General features: G+C 48.2%; 1 protein-coding gene across 2 annotated transcripts in view; it reads left to right on the top strand.

Annotated features, from left to right (window-relative positions):
• Positions 1-17464, top strand: part of COL17A1 (collagen type XVII alpha 1 chain) — a 200275-nt gene that overhangs the window by 79892 nt on the left and 102919 nt on the right. For both annotated transcript variants that reach the window (XM_069611740.1, XM_069611739.1), the window contains exons 14-16: positions 11726-11884; positions 14462-14545; positions 15938-15979. In XM_069611740.1, coding sequence (XP_069467841.1) covers positions 11726-11884; positions 14462-14545; positions 15938-15979 — 285 coding nt within the window. The remainder of the gene's footprint in view (positions 1-11725; positions 11885-14461; positions 14546-15937; positions 15980-17464) is intronic.

Raw genomic sequence — 17464 nt, 5'->3', positions numbered from 1 at the left:
TGTACCTTTCACAGATGGGAAATAACCATTTGCATATCAGTCTTTGTCCCGCCCACATGGGCAGTCCAGCACCGAAATGCTATGGTTGCCCCTTCAGCAATAAAAATAAAAGAAAACAATTAGAATGTGCATTTGTTATTTTTCTGAGGCTTTCTAGGCATTTTACAAGCACCACATCTTTGTGGATCTGTGGGCTAGTTGCCAATATCCATTCAATATAACAGTGATAAAGCTGCACCTGAAACAATAAGTGTGTTTCAATCACTGCTTTAGAGAAAGGGACCCTGGAGAACGCTGTTTCGTTTGATGGTTTTGCGACTCTTGCCTGGGGTTGTCCTGGTGGCCAGATCCCATCTTCCTACTCTGGTAGCATTTGCAGTAGGCAAAAGACTGCCAGCAGGATAAGAATGTTAGCGACGTAGGAATAGGGATTAACCATGCATGCTGCGAAATCTAAGTTTCTGTCTCTTATAACCGCATACATAGGCACATGTACAGCGTGCATCAAGGTAACAGCAACCACACTGTTGCAATGTCTGCCACCTTTGGAACTGCTCCCCCTGCACCTCCGCGGTGAATTGCCTGGGATTGTGCATATTTTTCATGGCCAGCTTTGAACAGTTCACAATAATGATAAGAGTCTGTTGGTCTCTGAATGCCCATACTCATGCAGGGTGGCATAGACAGCTGTGACACAGGTGTGGGGATTTCAAATGTCTGCTGCCATGGGTGCCTACTTTTGATTTTCACTATGGGGGGGGAATCCCCCCTCCCTCGGAATATGAGCAAGTAAGCTCAGCCCCTTCCCCGGTAGAAAGAGTGCCTTTTAGAGCACATTTATACAGAAGGAATTTGAAAAACCCTAAAGGATTTCCAAGTTCATCTCAATGCATAATATCTCCACAACAGTCACATAACCTGCTGTGCTGCCATGCAACTTTCTCCTTTGGGGACTGTCACTCAGCTTTCAAAGAGTTCAACATTGCAGGTGGATGCCTTATACTGCACACAGTCGCTGCCCTCGCAACAGTGCAGTTTAGGGAAGTGGAGAAGAAGGGGTCCAATGGCCTTTCATCTCCTGCAGTGCTGACAATGTGCACAGTCTCATTGGGAAGTAGAGCCTCTTGTATTCGGTGCCTATGCCTCCTGTTGCCCTCCACGCTCTGAGGTATGGATGGAATTCATAGTTGCAGTGATGTTCCGGCCATAGCTGTTTTAGCCAGAAAAGAGTGCAGCCTCCAGCTTCATAGAGAGGCTTTTGGGTGGTGGTCTGTCATACAGATGAGACATTTCAGACAAGGTGACATACCCTACATAACAGGCTATACCACTTCTTTCAGAAATGGAGGGCTTCTTGGAATGTATTAAGGATATGAATAAGGACTTTACTTGCCCCCCCTCACCCCCCTGAGGATTAAGGCCTCTTGGCCTCTTCGATGGAGTCCGTAATCCTTCTCGTGTCCTTAAAGGAGTTAAAAAGAGTTAAAAAGAGCCACCAGTCTGGGGGCCAACGTCGCCCTGAACCGCTTATAAAAAGAAGCAGGGACCCCGTCTGGGTCCCGAACTTTGGAGGGAGGTTCGCTATCACCAGTAGTACTTCATGTTGTGTAATGTCCCTCTCAATGAAATCTCTGTATAGGGATGTAAGTGTCTGCAAGGGTGCAGCCTTTAGATCACCTAAAATTCAGGAAATCACTAAACACCTGGCTCTACAACACCACAGACTAAACCCGAAAACGAAACTGGTAAAAAGGATAACTAAACCGAAAAGACACAGACATCCCTGACCGGGGAGAGTAAAGCCCACGGCAGCTGGACGGGTGACATCAGACAGATAGGAACACAGGTGGCACACACGGAGACTGAGTCAACTAACCCAGACATTCCCACCAACACTTTCGTCTGCCCCGTAATTGGTGTGGAATTATCGCGACATTGGCAATCTCCCCGCTACCTGAGAGGTTGTCATTAGCAGATGCACTGGCCACTAGAGTCTAAATGGAGGATAAGGGGAGCCATGAGAGAGCATGTTAGAGGTGAGGAGTATGGAACTTGTATGCCAGTCAGACCCAGATCTGGACAGAGCCGCATCAGGGGAGAATATGCAAGCCGAGCGCTTCAATTCAGGATAGAGATGCAAACTGACCAACCCTACTCACAATTTCCCTTTCTGCATACACCTCTCAAACTCCAAACCAAACACAACCAAAACCTACAGCACAACAAACCGCACAAACTTCACTACATTGCAACAACAAAACAAAAACACACATAGCCTTGCACAACAGTACACGACGACTACCGGCCGCAAACACTCCAGGCCCAGCCAATGGACCCACCGGGCTGAGGTCGCCAACAGCACATCACTGCTCTCTTGCACTTTTCCTGCTTCCTCCCACTAACTCAACCTCCCCTCCTCTTTCAGAGCCGCCAGAGCACCAACGGACCACTACGGTGGTGATAGTGCGCGGTACAAATGTCCTTTAACATTAACATTAACATTAACGTTTCTCAATTTGTTTTAAGATACAATGTGGAGGATCCGGGAGGCTGGAGTTTGAGGGGGCTGGGGGTGGGGTGGCGGCTGGAGGAAACGGTTGTGGATGGGGTGGGGGGTTTGGGATGGATGGGGCTGGGGGAATTTTCAGTTCATATGTGGGAGGGGGCTTCAACATTGTCTTCAGGGGAACTGACAGCTTTTAAGCTTTTATGGAGAGCAGAAATATTACTTCTAACTTGTGCAAACTGAACGTGTTGAAATATGCTTTATATAACTCTAATAAAAAGATTGAAATACAAAACCTGTCAGACTTACCCATCTACTAAGTTGACCGAACTGTATACCAGATAAAAGTTAGTCTGCTGTGGAAAGACATTCCTGCAATACACCCTTTCCTATGGCCAAGAGTGCATTTGCCTTATGGTGGTAGCACGTGCAAAGAAGTACCATACACATGGTTACTTACCAGGCCTATTAATCAGGATGACGGCGTTTGAAGCTGCACTTAGCATTTGATGGCAGTATCCGCACTTGCAGGGTCATGCCTTAAGCATGTGGTGACTCTGCTAGGTATATGATAGCATTATTGGTACATTCAAGGCTGCACCTGAAACACGCCAGCTGAAACCTATTGGCTTTGCCAAGGTTTATTTCAACATCCATTGGTTTGTTCATGACTTTTTCGTGACATAAAATGTGACCTTGGAGCAGTGTCATCTGGGATTTGGGTCATATTATTGGAACACACTGGGTATACATTTTTGATCCCAGGAGAACTTTTTTAACTCCCTGCCTGTAGACGTACAATGGCATTGCAATACTCTCGATCCCACAATCCCTTATGCTTGCGATGCCATGTCCATTACCATCAAGCAACCCCGAGCTGCATAGACTCTTAGCATATTTATAATTTGCCTTTTCTGTTATGCACAGACCAGAGTAGTTACATAGTAACATTCTGGGAATTTAAACGGGGTTGTGGCGGGAATGTGGGAGGTCTATGTCTTTTGTTCCAATAAAGTTGCCTACCACAATGTTTCCCTACTTAAATCTTTACTGTTTTTCACACTTTTCTTTTATGACCCCCCTACATGCTGCCACTCAAGTTCCCCTTTATCTTCCCCCATCTATATTCATCCAGTTTTCTACACGCTCTAAAGTTTTTTAAAAAAATGTGTTTTTACTAAACTGCTTTTTTCCAGTTTTGCGTATACTCGAAATGTTTGCTTCATTGGACACCAACCTCTGGGCCAAAGTGGGTTGTGACTGGCCAGAATGTATTTTATTCTAGCCAATTAACCTGGCCGAAGAGTTTTGACCATATGAATGGCTTCAAAAAAAGTGAATCATATCCAAACAGGGCATGCACACTATTGCAGTGATCTGATTGGCTGAAACATTCGCCGCATACTCGGATTGGCAGGTCACATGCCCGCCTCTTTTATGTCCACATTCTGCCCAATGAAGTAGAAGGGTGCCGGATCATCCTACGCGGCCACTGGGATGAATATAGTGAGACTTCAGACAAGGGTTTTTGCTCTGCCCTACTTAGGCATGTGCATAACACGTGCTGCCTCGCTCCAAAAGCTTTACAATGCAATATGTGCTAACGTGCATCAACATGACATAGTTCCATCAGTTAAACATCTCTTCAGAGGGCATCCAGGTGGCAACGCCTTACTCTACGTAGTATGGATTTTCCAGAAGGCATCTCAAGGGTTACGGAAGGCTGTTTCATAAACAGATTCCAGGCAAGTGCTGTCAAAGTAACAATGCACTTTTTATTAGCTGGGCCCACCAAAAGACATGGGAGTCTCAGTGATTAGTTATTAAACCTCAAGTGCTAGTGGTGAGTCTGTTCGTCCTGAATTCCCATAAGGAATCATTGTACGCCCCGTCCACTTCTGCAGTTAAGTGTTTATTTATTTATTTATTTGGTATTTATAATGCGTCTACACAGCAAAAGGTGTTTCAAAGCTCAACAAGACAAGGAGGGTAGGGGGGAACAGGGATGAAGGAAAACAAAAACGGTCCTACTAGGCCTTATGTCTTCAGATCGTGCAAGTGCAGTAACAAGTAGTGCGGGGGAGACCGGAGAGGGGAAGTGCCGGTCAGGGCGGAGGGCCCATGGGTTATGCGAGTGCCAAGAGAGTGCAGGGGAAAGAACGTCCACGTGTTAAGTGCGAGGGACGGGGCTTGAAGCGCTCAAGGGTGTAGGCCCAGCCAGGTTACTGTGGAGGTAGAGAGCCCAGAAGGGCAAGTGCATGGTGTGGGGGGGGGGGCAGGGGAGACCAAGTGCAGTGGTAGACTAAACAATGAGGGCCTAGTGCCCTGTAAGATTCTGAAGGAACTGGGCAGCCAGTCAAAAGAGGCAAGGTGGAAATTAGCAGGGGAGAGTGAAGGAGGAAGAGAAAAGGAGGGTCTTCAGAAGCTTCTGGAACTTAAGGAGATCCGGCTCAAGTCTGAGAGGGGCAGGGAGGCCTTTCCAGAGAAAGGCACCTGCGGTGGTAGGAGATCTACCACCTACTCTCTGCTTGGAAAAGCGTCTGATCTGCAGAGAGTTGGAGGTAGAAGACCAAAGTGGTCAAGCAGGGAGGTATTTAGGGAGAGAGAGTTGGAGCTAGCATGGTCGCAGGCCCTAGAAAGCCTTGCGGGTGATGCAGAGGAATTGAAATGTGATCCTTGCAGCAACCAGGAGCTAGTGGCAAGATTTTAGGGCTGGAGAGATGCAGTCCCTGGGCTTGAGGCCAATGATAAGTCATGCAGTCCTATTCTGGATTAGTTCAAAGGGGCGAAGGGAGTATTCAGGCAGATTGAGGAAGAGGGTGTTGCAGTAGTCCAGCCTGGAGTGGAACAGAGCTCTGGAGACATTGAGTTTCTCGGGGAAGGTGAGGAAAGGGAGAATGCCTCTGAGGAGGTGAAGCTGAAAGTGGGCCTTCTTGGCAAGGTCCATGATGTGAGGAGAGAAGGAGAGCGAGGAGTCGAAGATGACACCAAGGTTTTTTGCCTCACAGGAGGGTGAAGGGAGGGGCCCATGAAGGGCGGCCAGAGTGTAGGAGGGGAGGAGAGAGCTGGGGTGCCAATGAGAAGGATTTCAGTATTACTGGCATTAAGGCAGAGATTGTTAGCAGTGCCGCATCCCTGAATAGCAGACAGGCAGTCAGGAATGAGAGAGGGGCAGTGGAGGGAAGCTTGAAGGAGAGCTGCGTGTTGTACGCATAACACTGGAAGTTAGGCGAGAAGGCAGAGATCAAATGGGCTAGAGGGGAAAGGTAGATGTTGAAAAGCCAAGGTGGGGGGATAGATCACTGAAGGACATCACAAGTGGAGAGTGAGATGGAGGAGAGAAAAGGACCCTGTTGAACCTGGGAAAGTCAGCCAGAGAGGAAGGAGGTCAACAAGTCCAGAGTCAGTTCCGTGATACCAAGAGTATCATGGAGCCGGGTGGCATGATTGACTGCATCAAAATCAGAGGAAAGGTCAAGAATGATGAGAACGGAAGAAGAGTTGGAATCGAGATTAGAGAGCAAGGGCCTCATTACGACCCAGGCGGTAAGTTACCGCCTGGGTCGTACCTTTACCCCCATGGCGTAAACTACGTTTACGCCATGGTGGTTGGCGGACTTACCGCCCCATTCCGAGGTGAGTGGGGCGGTAAGTCCCCATTAACCCATTTACCCTTCCCCATTCCCATTTATGCCCCATAGGGCATAATGGGAGTGGGGAAGGCGTTAATTACGCCACCGTAAATTACAGTGGCGTAATTAACAACAAGGTCCCTTAGCGCCATGGATTTTAACACCTGCTAAAAGCAGGTGTTAAAACCTCCATGGCGCTAAGGGACCTCGGAATAAGGCGGTAAGGGTCGGCGCTGTTTACGCCGCCGTAAACCCCTTACCGCCTGGGTCCTAATGAGGCCCCAAGTCTTCACGGGTGTTCAGGAGTGCAGTTTCAATGCCTCTGGCAGCTCTGAAGCCATATTGGTGGTTGTGGAGACAACCAACAGATTTGGTGTGGTGTATAAACTGGGAGATGGCCAACCTCTCCAAGGGTTTGCCCAGGAAGGGGGTAATGAAGAGTGGGTGGTAGTTAGCCAGACAGGAGGGGTTGGCAGAAGGCTTTCTGAGGAGACAGTGCACAAGGGAGTGCTTGAGGAGTAGCAGGGAGGATCCCGTGGCAAAGGAGTGTTTGCAGAAATCAGGCAAGGCAGGAGCAAGGGAGGCAATGTTGTCCTGGATAGTTCTGGAGTAGCAGGGGAGCACCTGTTTGGATGAGATTTTCATAGAGCTGACTTGTCTAGAGAGCTCATCAGGTGAAATGGGAGAGACAGAGGAAAGAAAGAGGGAAGGGGGGAAGGGGGCCAAGAGAGGCCTGAGAATGGATGAGGGAGAAGAGAGACGTGAGGAGGAGAGTAAGGACAGGATGTCCTGAGTTTAGTAATGAAGTGAGAGGGCAGTGCAGAGGGCCGGGAAAGGCAGACAAGAAATGGAGACTGCAGTAGGATTGGCGAGTTCCTTGCACATTTTTAAATGTTCAGCCATGTTGTTAGTGGCCCCAGAGATGCATGCTTGGATATAGGCCCTCTTCTTCGAGCAGATGGATAGTCTGTATTGCCTTTGGAGCAGGAAGCAGACCAGCCTGTCAGAAGATGTGCTCAAAGCCTGTCACTTCCATTCAGCAGCTCTGCATTTGCATTTCAGAGGGGCCAGGTCGGAGTCATACTAGGTGTTAAGCTGGGAGGCAGGCTTCATGCGGATCCTCATGACAGGGACAATGATGTCCAGTGTGCTGAAGATGGAGAGTTGAAGGTTAGTAAGGGCTGGGTCAGAGTGAGAGTCAGAGTCAGGAGTGGGAGGGTAACGAAGGTGGCGGCAAAAGCAGCAATTGACACTCGCTTTATAGGTCGAATGACAGAGAAGGAGACTGGCAGTGCAGGAGGGGGCTTAGCTGGGGGGCCAAGGAGGTCAAGGTGAGAGGACAGGAGAGCATGGTCAGACCAGGAGAGAGGTGTAGTGAGAGGGTTGGAGCTTGGGATGTCTCCTGAGATGAGAGCATTTAAGGTGTGCGTCGGACCGGAGAGCAGAATGGAAAGGGAAAGAGAGTCACTAAGGTTGTGGAAGAGTCCAGAGGCCGCATCAGGAAAGTTGAGTGAGGTCATACCACCCTGAGAGGATGAGGGAGACCAGACCAGGGGGCCTGTAGATGGTGGCCAGAGTCAGCGAGAGGATAGGAGAGACACCAAGCCTTCAGACAAGGGTTTCGAAGGAGGCGTAGGACTGAGTGGGTATGATAGTAGCAAGGACCCATTCAGAGAAGATCAGGGCCACACTGTCCATGGACAGGTTAGGCCTTGGCTTAGAGAGGATCTTGTAGCTCTCCAGGAGGAGAGTGTCAATATGTGTGACAGAGCGGACCGTGAACCACATCTCAGTAAGAGCGAGGATGTTGAGGTCATCAAGGGGTGGCAGATGTTAGAAGAGTGTTTCACGGCAGAGTGAGAACTGAGGGTAGCTAAGGGGAGCTGGTTGTCACTTTTGAAGGTCTTCTGAGGAGGGGTACAGGAATGTGGTACACCCATCGGTGGTAGCAGAGGGGTGGCAGAAGGAGGACCGGCAGGAGAAAGGAGGAAGTTGATGAGATATGGAAGGCGCCTATCAAGAAGGAGGAGGTTGGGCTGAGTGCCCTGGACCATGACAGTGCCATTCAAGTACACATTAATGATGGCCCTAGAGGAAGGGAAGTATGCCAAGAGCACTTCCAAGAGGGTAGCACCACTAATGGGAGAGGAAGAGGCCAGCACTGAGACCATATGGGGAATCCAAAGGTCCAGAAAGGGAACGACAAAGAGGATGTCAGTGACAGTCTGCCTGGAAGAAGCATTGACATAGGTGATGGCGATGGGCAAGCCTGGATTGGCAACCAGGAGATCCTTCTTGAACTTCGAAAGAGAGACAGGGTAGGTGATAGTGTAGCAGTTAGAGAAGATAGGGGAGATTGAAAGGGCCATAGAGGAAGAGCACAGAGAGAAGGAGAGGGGGAGAGAGGGAGAAACTGCAGGGCACAACACTCAACTTGAACCCACAGCAATGCAACGATCTAGATTTAAGTGTCCAGGATAAAGGGAAAAGGCATAGGATTCAGCATACAGCAGAAAAAGCAGCAACACCTGGAAGCAAGTTTTCTGGATAGAGGGGAAAAAAGCCTAGACCGAGGCAAAGAGGGAGGAACGGCCAAATCTCAACACAACAGCAAATCAAAACACCCAGACTCGACCTTCCCAGATAGAGGGGGAACATCCCAGATAGAGGGATAGAGGGAGGAATGCCTAAATCTCTACACAACAGCAAATCAAAACTCCGAGACCCGACCTTCCTAGATAGAGGGGAAAAATCCTAGTTTGAAAAACAGCAGCAAATGCAAAACAGCCAGACTCGACCTTGCTAGACAGAGGGGGAAAAGCCCAGTTACAAACACAACAGCAAACGTAAAACACCCAGATTCCACCTTCCCAGATAGAGGCAAGAAGCCAATATGGCTAACTATGACAATTCATCTAATGCCACATATGGTAAACATAACACTACGATGTGCAGCAGACTGCAAGCTTAGCTAAGAGGTTTAATAGGATAGGAGGGACAGTTAAATAGGGAGCAGTAATTGCTGTTCCCCCTGCATGCACCTGTCTTACCTTTTCAGTCGCTGTTTGTTGATGGCTGCACTGCAGCTCCCACGGTGAATACAGACAAACACAGTCTGGAGCTGCAACTGTAGGAGCTGCTCCTTGCCTCAGGGCCCTTCAGCAAGGGGGCTGCCCAACTGGGTTCACATAAGTGGGGCAGTACACCCAATCAGGGGTCAGGCGGGGTGGGAGGCAACGGGAAATAGGAAGGGAAACAAGCTCCAGATAAAAACAATATTGGGGTTATGCCTCTAGTGAATATAAATGAGCTATACATTGCACTGAAGTATTGACTTTTAATGTTCTGTACCCATGCTAGAGGCCTACACATGATTTTGGTAGCAATTGTGAATGTGACTCAAGTTTACATCTCTATCATGCAAGAAGTTGAAAGTGCTGGTCAGGGGAAGGGTGATCCTGAAGTCTGGTGCCACATGCTCTCCCTCAGTCACTAAGTCGCTACCTCTCCTGTCACCTCCCAGGCTCTTTGTATGGCCTTTGCCTCCCACTTCATCTCAAAAACCCAGGCCATCCTGTCCATCCTCTCGCCCCTCCGCCTCTTCTACCTTCTCCTTCTGTGAACTCTGCCCCTCCTGCACCCAGCACCTCACACCCTTTGTCATCCTTTCCTCTTTTCTCCCCTGATGAGGTCTCTAGACGAGTCCGATCTATGAAAGTCTCATCAAAACAGCTCTTCCTTGTTCCTCCAAAACCATCAAAGACCACATTGACACCCTTGCTCCTGCCCTGGCTGATTTCTGCAACCTCTCCTTCGCCTCAGGAGCCTTCCCCTCCCATCTGAAGCACTCTCTTGTGCACCCTCTTCTCAAGAAACCCAAATCTGACCCTTCTTGCACAGCAAAGTATCGCCTGTTTTCCATCACTCCTTTCCTGGGAAAACTCCTGGAAAAGTTGGCCATATCACAGCTTAACCTTCACTCTGGCTTTGAGCTGCCAGAAGCACAGAAACTGCTCTCCTGAACATCCAAGAAGATCTTCTCTCCAACCTTGACTCTAACAACCCCCCTGTGCTCATCCTACTCGATCTCTCTTCTGCCTTTGACACGGTCAACCAGACCATCCTGTTCAACCGTCTCAGTAACAACCTGGGTATCACTGATCAGACTCTGGCATGGCTGACATGTTTCATCTCAGATCAACGCACCCAGGTCCAACTTGGGTCCTTCCTCTCCTCTATCTCCCTCTCTACCTCCAGCATTCCCCAGGGGTCTAACCTATCACCCTGGCTTTTCAACCAATACCTGACAACTCTCGCTCTTCGCATTGCCCTTTTCTGCTCCAATTTTCAGTGCTATGCCGATGAACTCAACTCATCTTCAGGCTTCCCTCGGCTACCTCTTCTTCTTCTCTCATCTCTGATTGCCTGTCTGCTTTTTATGAGTGGTGTGCAGCCAATGATCTCTGCCTGAATGCCAGCAAGACGGAGATCCTCCTCATTGGCACATCTTCATCCTCCTTTCCTGTGACTCTCTGCCGGCCTCCATTGGCCCTACGCCTACCCCCACCTGCGGGGCTAAGAACACGAGGGTCATCTTCGACTCCACGCTTTCCTTTTCTGCCCACATCTCTGATGTCTCTAAAAAGTCAAACTTTCAGCTGCACCTCCTCATAGGTATTCTGCCTTTCGTCTCCTTCCCCCAGAAGCTCACTGTCTCTCGAGCCCTGGTCCTCTCTAGGTTGGATTATTGCAACAACCTCTTTCTTAATCTATCTGCTTCTACTCTCCGCCCTTTCCAACTCATCCAGAACAGGACTAGGAGACTTGCCCTTGGCCTCAGGACCTGGGATCGTATCCCTCGAGCCCTGAAATCTCTTCATCGGCTCCCAGTGGTTGGTAGGATTACATTCAAGACCCTTTGCATTGTCCACAAGGCTTTCTGGGGCCTGGGTCCAAAATACCTTCAACTCTCCCTCCGTAAATAACTTCCATCTCGAGTTCTTCACTCCTCCACCTCCAACTCCTTCAGGGTCAGTTGTTTCTAAAAGAAATGAGTTGGGGTAGATCTCTGTATTCGGATGGGGCCTCCCTCTGGAACAGCCTCCCTGTCACTCTGAAATTTGAGGAGACCCTTCTCTGGTTCCGGAAGCCCCTCAAGACCTTCCTCTTGGCTTCTGCCTTCTCTCCTCCTCTCCCCTGCTGATCTGTTCTGCTTCCGCATTGTGCACCTGGTTACCATTTGATTTTGGGCCCAGGTACTTGCTCACCCGGCCACGCACTTGAGTCTGTATCTGTAAGCCTACAGACGCCCCCCACCCCATTTTCTTCTGCACTTATCAAACACCTAGCACTTGCCACTTGCTGGATGCACTACCACTGTTGTTTTTTATTCCTTTGCTAAGCATTTTCCACCTCTTCCCCTTCCCTCTCCCCTGCACTTGCGCATTCTCAATGTCACTGGGCCTAGTAAAATGGTTGTTTTTGTTCTCCCTTGTTCTCCTCCCTTGACTCATCGCGCTCTGAAACACATGTGTATGAGCGCGATACAAATAAAATATCTATATCAATAATCTGTTGGTTTTTCTAGTTACCAGCGGGCATGCACAGAGCGAGGACATCCTCCGTAAGGACTACAAGTTCCTACTCCTGGAGAAAGACAACGCCCCGGCCAAGAAGGACGGAGAGCTGCTCATCATGTCCAAGGACAGCGGGAAGGTCTTCACCGCCACCACCACTGGTTACAATGGTACGGCTTTCATCAGGGCCTTGACTAATGTTTTGATGCATGATGCCGAGGCCAGACAATTGCAATATCTGTCCAAATGTTCACATTTCTGAAGGGTTCTGTCTATATAGTTGGATCAGCCTTGCACCAAACATAGTAGACAGCTAAAATAGAGCTTTAACTTGACTTTGGGAAGCCATCTCTAGCTGGGTGCATGAGCATAGCGCAGTTGTTCATCAGTTTCATTATTCATCACTCTTTACCTGCACGCTATGAATACTTATCTAGATATGGATTCAAAGAATGGGATAATTTACATTCCTAAACTGCATGCTAAAATGGGCCTTCTGAGTGTGATATTCCACAAGCTGGGATGAACCATCATTTCTGCCAGGAAAAAATAACTCTTTAGCCCACCCCACCCCCCAACCCCACAGTCAAGTACAAACTGATGAAATGGTAATCTAGGCTCCTACACGCATGTTGGGAGTTTAAACAAACTATTCGTGGTAAGCCACAATAAACCCTACAATGTATAGAGCTGATGATTGTGCAGTTCTGGGCCACACACCACATTATTTAATCAGTTTCTGGCAATAATGATTGCGTGAACCAGGGATGTTCTTGCATGTCTGCCATTATAGATATAAACAGTGGAATATTGTCCTAAAACAACTGATCACTTAATTCCTGTGAAGAGGGTGAGTGAGGCCTTACAGGGAGGAAAAGGATGAATGCAGTGTGAGAGGGATCCATCCCCCTGAAGTTCAGTGGGCTTTTCGGGTCAGGGTCGTAGATTTATGGTGTCCATTAGGTGTTTCTCTTTGCAGAAGTGAAGAGTTCTGTCCAGATGCAGGGCTGCTGCAACATGCAAGTGCGCCTCACCCTAATCATCAGACGGAGCAGTGAAGGACAGAGCCCTGACCAGGGCTTTGTAAACTGCACACCCTTGCACATGGATTGCATTATATATCTTCTCCCAGCCAATCAGAATGTGCCTTATGCAGTCTATAGTGTGCAGTATAGACTTAATTCCAAACATTCTGACTTGAGCAGCAGCATACAATGCAATCATTCCCTTTCTTTTTTAGTTTCACAAGCCTCATTACAAGTGTGACGGTCCAGAAATAATGGACCCGGTCGCACCGTACCAGCACCCTTTCCGGACCGCCACTCTACAACTCTGCGGGCAGGGGCTGTTGTGCCCAACAGGTCTGACCTGCCGGGCATAACGGTACCCGCCCGCAGAGTTTTCACGAAGCACCGGCAACGGTGCCGGTGCTTCCGTGTCCCTATTTCCATGGAGTCCCATAGGACTCCATGGGAATGGGAACTTACACTTTCTGCCGCCTGATATCCCGGGCCGCTGGGACTTGTAACTTCCTGGTGGCACTGCGATCTCAGGCGGTGGAACACTCCGGGAGCACCAGTGGTTTACTGCCGGACCTGTAATGTGGTCCGTGCATGTACAGCCTCATTACGATTTTGGTGGTATCCCAGCATTAATACCACTGATATGCCACCAAGCAATATGACTGTTACCACCACTTGGTATTACCACCAGATTACAAGTGGAGGTAGGCAGTGCTAGTCCCTGATTAATTGGAGTCCATAGGACTCTGCAGGGATTTCAGCGGTATTACCACCTGTAGTAATACCACCGATTTGGCTGTTTTGGGGCGGTATGGCGAAGAAATTGCCTCCAGCATTCTGCTGGAGATGTTTTCTCTGCCTTACCTCCAAACCTGTAGTTCAGCTGTGTGGTAATGTGGCAGCAATGCAGTGGTAACTCCATTACCACTGTTTTTTACCACATTGCCAAACTCGTAATGAGGCCCATAAATTTGATAAGAAGCAAAGTATATAGGATGCTAACAATAGTAGCTTTTGTTTAAACTATAAAAGAACAATAAGCACAGGGAGGAGGATTTCCCAGGATCCTAGTGAATGTATGCATACGAGGTGGGATTGTACCGCCTGTGCATCAGGCTCTGAGTCGGTAGTAACAAGTGTGTCACAGATGCTGGAGACTGGCAAAGATGAACCACAACTGTCACATGGCATGAGTCTAGTCCTGCAGGAAAGCGCCCAGGGTCTTTGTCTTCGTTTTGAAACAAGAAGTGATTTTAATCTCAGCCAGACAATGCCTACACAATAAAAACCAGATAGCAGGGGCATTGCTAGGGGGGGCTAAGGGGGCTATAGCCCCTGATCTTTTGGTTGTAGCCCCGGATAGAATCTCAGGAGCTACAGCCAAACGACTAGCTAGCCCAGAGTCCCAACAGTTCCGACATCAGCTTAGCCCCGGGTCTTTTCCAGACCTAGCAACTCCCCTGCCAGATAGTATGTTTAGATGTCCAAAGAAATGTTATGGCAGCCATTTTGCTTGACCTGCAAGTCCTGATAAAGTGTGCTGCACATATTTACCAGCACACAAGGACATACACCAAGATGGGAACAGCTATGTAGTCGTGGCAGCAGACACGTTTTTTCGAACCTTCTCACACTTCACACCTCAAAAAATAAGATATGGCGTGATGTAGGTCAACTGGGAATGGATCTTTGAGATGACTCTTTCTGACCACTCTGATTTTCCAGGTTCTTCTGGCGAGGAAACAATGAAGAAAGACAAGCAGTACACCACAAGCACCACAGAAACCACCCATAAAGCAGAAGCAAATGGTCAGTCTAAGTCTAAACTGATGATTTGATATTTTTTGAAGGCATCTAAGATTGACTGGGAAATGGATCTCAATTAATGGGCAATCATAATACATTTGTTTTAAGTCTTTCCTTCTATGAATAACCTGAGAGCGCTACTTTATTGCTGTGCTTTGTGACAATTGCTATACATTTCATCCTGTGAAATGAGGATGAACATATAAGTGTATTTAGCAACTCTCTGCGTGGCTCCTCACACATATGCCTGCATGTCTCATGGTCTGCAACATATATTTTAATTTGGGCAAATAATGTACCCTGGATAAGTACATGGGCATATGGAAACACTTAGGTAAGGCATTCATAATGTCATCCATCTTCTCTGTATAATCAAAGAAAAGGTAAACCAGGTGTGAAACCATGGATATCAATTCTTCTCTTGCTCTTAAGCCGCTATGCGAGTCGCTGATGGCCAAAAGAGGACCAAACAGAACTTCAAGTCATTCATCTCTCTCGCCAACTCTTGACCTCTCTCAGCTTCCGGTGTTCCTTTACTTGGGGGCGAGCCGCCAGCACTGGTGACATCTAAGTTGCGGAAATCGGAAGCACTGTGTACTCCGACTTGCCTCTATCACTCCCAGGACTGGCCAGTTACAATAAACTCTTCTGGACGTCACTACCCTCAACCATACGTGCAACCACAAACACACGCGTACCTCAGGACCTCCATTGCTTATACTTCTCTCATCAAGCAGGGAACAGCACGTCACACTAGACTCTTCTTCAGCAGGTCAACTGTAGACACAGGCAAAGACCCTTAAGAGGCCCCCGTAGCTCTCCCCCTATCAATTAATTACATGCTCCCCTCGTGAACATCCTGGAGGAGACAGGACCCTCCCCTCTTCATTGCCAACGATACACCAGTTTGACAGTGAGCCCGTAGAGGCTTCTCAGTAGTGACCACGAGACAGATCCATTTGTCTTGATCACTGGATGGGTAAGGTCACGGGTCTGCAATTTATGGCTCTCCAGATGTTTCGACTAAAGCTACCATCAACTGTAGTCGGCATTATCAATACTGGGAGATCATGGAACTCATACTCAACATCTGGAGGGCTGCAGGTTGCACACCCCTAGGCCAAAGGAAGCAGCCTACGTCCAACAAGACACATCTAGGGTAATCACTCCTGGGTCCCTGACACTTGGTGAAGTCTCCATCTGCTACCCTCTCCCTCCATCCCCTTCACCCAACCCGGCCTTTTCAGCTGAACGAATTTTGGGTATTTGCTTAAGTGAGGTCAATGACGTGGCCGCTCAGTTTAGCTCCATCATCAACTAAAACAAGACTTTTTGGTTCATGGTGTCATGTTCACTGAATAGGCTTAAAATACCTTTTCTTCTTTCCGATTCCAGGCTTCACGACGGTGTCAACAAAAGATAAAGCAACATATGCAGGTGAGTGGTTTTTGGGAAGGGCCAAGGGCTCACCCATGAATTGACGCAATGTTAAATTACTACAAGTTCGAGAGGAAATTTCACTTGACAATGGGGACCTGGTGACAGAGATATTGTTCGATATTTTGCGACGAATGGAAATCTAACTAAGCTGGGATGAAGTGCTGAAGACGAGTACGTTTGTCCTATTTGCATAGACCTGCATACTAGCCCAGCAATTAAGGGGTTAACTTAGATGCCCCCAGGCTAAGTGCGCTTAACAAATGCCAAAATAAATAAATACATAAATAAATTCAGTTGCTATAGTTGGAATTCATCAACTGCAGAAGGTCAAACAGGGTGGATGCACTTTTATCTGCCGAACTGGAAGAAAACAGTGGTTCTGATGGTCTGTCCCCTTCAGGCAATGCCTGGCATTGCACAGGGCACCTCAGCCCTTAAATGTTGCTCTAGTGACCAGTGCAACACATACTTCCCTGCGACGGTGATGCTATTTAACAAAGGGAAAGTACTAATGACCACTGCAATGTGGTCTTATGGCAGCCAGTAAGACAGCTCAGGTAATGGAGTGTCCTTTGCAGAGATCTTTGTGCCCTGAACCTTCAAGGTTAGATTCCTAGCTGAACTGGTTCATTCTGTTATTCTTTCCCTGGTAAATAAAATGTGTACCACTTTGATGTAATCACGCCTGTTCTTTGACTGTCAAAAGGAAATTCAGCGACCGCTACTATCACCTATCGGCACTGAAACTACTGTACATATGTATATAAGATCCTCTTGTAAATGTATATAATGATTCTTTGTTATACCTGCATATCGGATCCCATGTGTAAATGTTTAATGATTCTCTGTTATACCTGCATATCTGTAACCTTTTACAAATTGCGCCCTGATGCCTCCGGGCCTGTTGGTTTGCGCGTTATAAATAAATAAATAAATACAAATACAAATACAGCGTGTTCATTGGCTGATGTCAAAAGATAAAAATAAGTGACATTATCACACCATAGCTACATGTGAGTCTTCCAGCATGACCATGCTGTAAATATTGGAATCTTATGCTGAAAGTATACTTGTAACTTCTTGTAATTTGCGCCCAGTTACCTTCCGGTTCGGTGCGCCATATAAATCAATAAACAAACAAACAATAGGCCTCATTACGAGGTTGGAGGTAGCCTTGCCGGTGGAACCGGCAAGGCTACCCCCAAACTTGCATCCGGGTCTGGCACCCACAAATGGGCAATTACTGGGCTATTACGGCCCCACCGGACCCGGTAATTGCCCTTTCGCGAGGCACCAGAACCGGTACATCCCCATTCGGGCCTGATAGGGCTCAATGAAAATGAGAACGTCGGATGCACCGGCACCGTTCATAACGGTGCCGGTAAATCCGACATGTGATGCTCACGGGTGCCGCTCTGCCCTGGCGGGCTGACGGGCACCTGCGAGCACAGCTCGTAGTATGGTGGTACGGTAGCAACGCTA

The sequence above is a fragment of the Ambystoma mexicanum genome, chromosome 8 (genome assembly GCF_040938575.1).
Source record: "Ambystoma mexicanum isolate Mex_15411 chromosome 8, UKY_AmexF1_1, whole genome shotgun sequence".
In the NCBI taxonomy this organism is placed as follows: domain Eukaryota; kingdom Metazoa; phylum Chordata; class Amphibia; order Caudata; family Ambystomatidae; genus Ambystoma; species Ambystoma mexicanum.
This window is presented reverse-complemented; position numbering and strand designations above follow the sequence as displayed.